We start from the raw sequence: 1,175 nt of genomic DNA on the forward strand, positions 1-1,175 counted from the left end.
CATTTAACATGTGTTTCTTGCTCAATATTGTTTATGTTGATTATAATCCTAATTTTATACTTGATATCTGTTCCTAGTGTATATACTTTTGTATTAGGTTTAGAACTCCCTTATTTAGACAAAAGGGGGAGGTGATAAGGAACCTCTGTCAACCAATGATCTTTAAGAGGTGGGACCAGGTTAGGATTGTGACCTTTTGGGTACACAAAGCAAAACGCTGGCCTGCCCAGAGTTCACTCTCTCTATGGTTCCCTCACAATACAGCTGAGTTTGGACTTCTCATTCCTGTTTCGTGAGTTTGTCCTTTATAATAAAGAAAATATAATTGTTTTATCTTGGAATTAGCCTGGGATTCTTTGACCCATGTCTGACAACAACACATGGCTACACAGTGAAAATTTATACTTATCTCAATATACATTTTTTCAATAAAGTTCAGATAACTAAATGGAACCACTGTCAACCACTGACATGCTGAGTTTATAAAAGCAGTAATTATTTTTTAAGGCAGGTCAGGGTCCTACAAAGAAAATTTCATGATAATGGCATTGAATGTTTTTTTTAAAAAATCTAATATTTAACAACTTTACAGAAAAATGTACAGATCTGTTGTTCTCGAACTATTTTGAAAATTCCCTCCATTTGCTTTCTTCCCTGTGACCCACAGGTCTTCATAAATCTTCTAAAGTATAATTGGAGCACGTGTCCATCTCTCTAAAGTATAATTGGAGCACATGTCCATCTCTCTAAAGTATAATTAGAGAGTGTTCATCTCATAGATCTTCTAAAGTATAATCACAGCACCTGTTCATCTTGGTAGGTTCTTTTTTGGGGTAACATTATTTAACCAAATATTGTGCATTTCTTGTATCATTTTCATGTTGATCCTTTTAGGATGTCACTGGAGTATACCCTTTTAATATACTATAGTTACCTTCTATGATCTGTATGGTCAGAAGAATCTTAGTTTTCTTCCTGCATTTTACTATCATAAAATAAACATGCTATGTGTCATTTTCTTGGTTTTTTTATTAAACATTTTTTCCTCAGGTTAAATATACCCCTTGGTTAGGGTTGGTTATAGTTATGATTCTTTCAATAAAGTACTATTTTCCTTCAGAAAAACTTAATTTACATTGCTTTCATTAATGCATGAGTGTATCTCCTCTCACAAG

General features: G+C 33.3%; 1 protein-coding gene across 1 annotated transcript in view; it reads right to left on the reverse strand.

Annotated features, from left to right (window-relative positions):
• The window catches only part of LOC101980291 (poly [ADP-ribose] polymerase 14-like), a 144,309-nt gene that overhangs the window by 59,545 nt on the left and 83,589 nt on the right, over positions 1-1,175 (reverse strand). The window contains 1 exon segment of the mRNA XM_013351166.1: positions 622-654. Coding sequence (XP_013206620.1) covers positions 622-654 — 33 coding nt within the window.

This window comes from Microtus ochrogaster, chromosome 2 (genome assembly GCF_000317375.1).
Source record: "Microtus ochrogaster isolate Prairie Vole_2 chromosome 2, MicOch1.0, whole genome shotgun sequence".
Classification (NCBI taxonomy): domain Eukaryota; kingdom Metazoa; phylum Chordata; class Mammalia; order Rodentia; family Cricetidae; genus Microtus; species Microtus ochrogaster.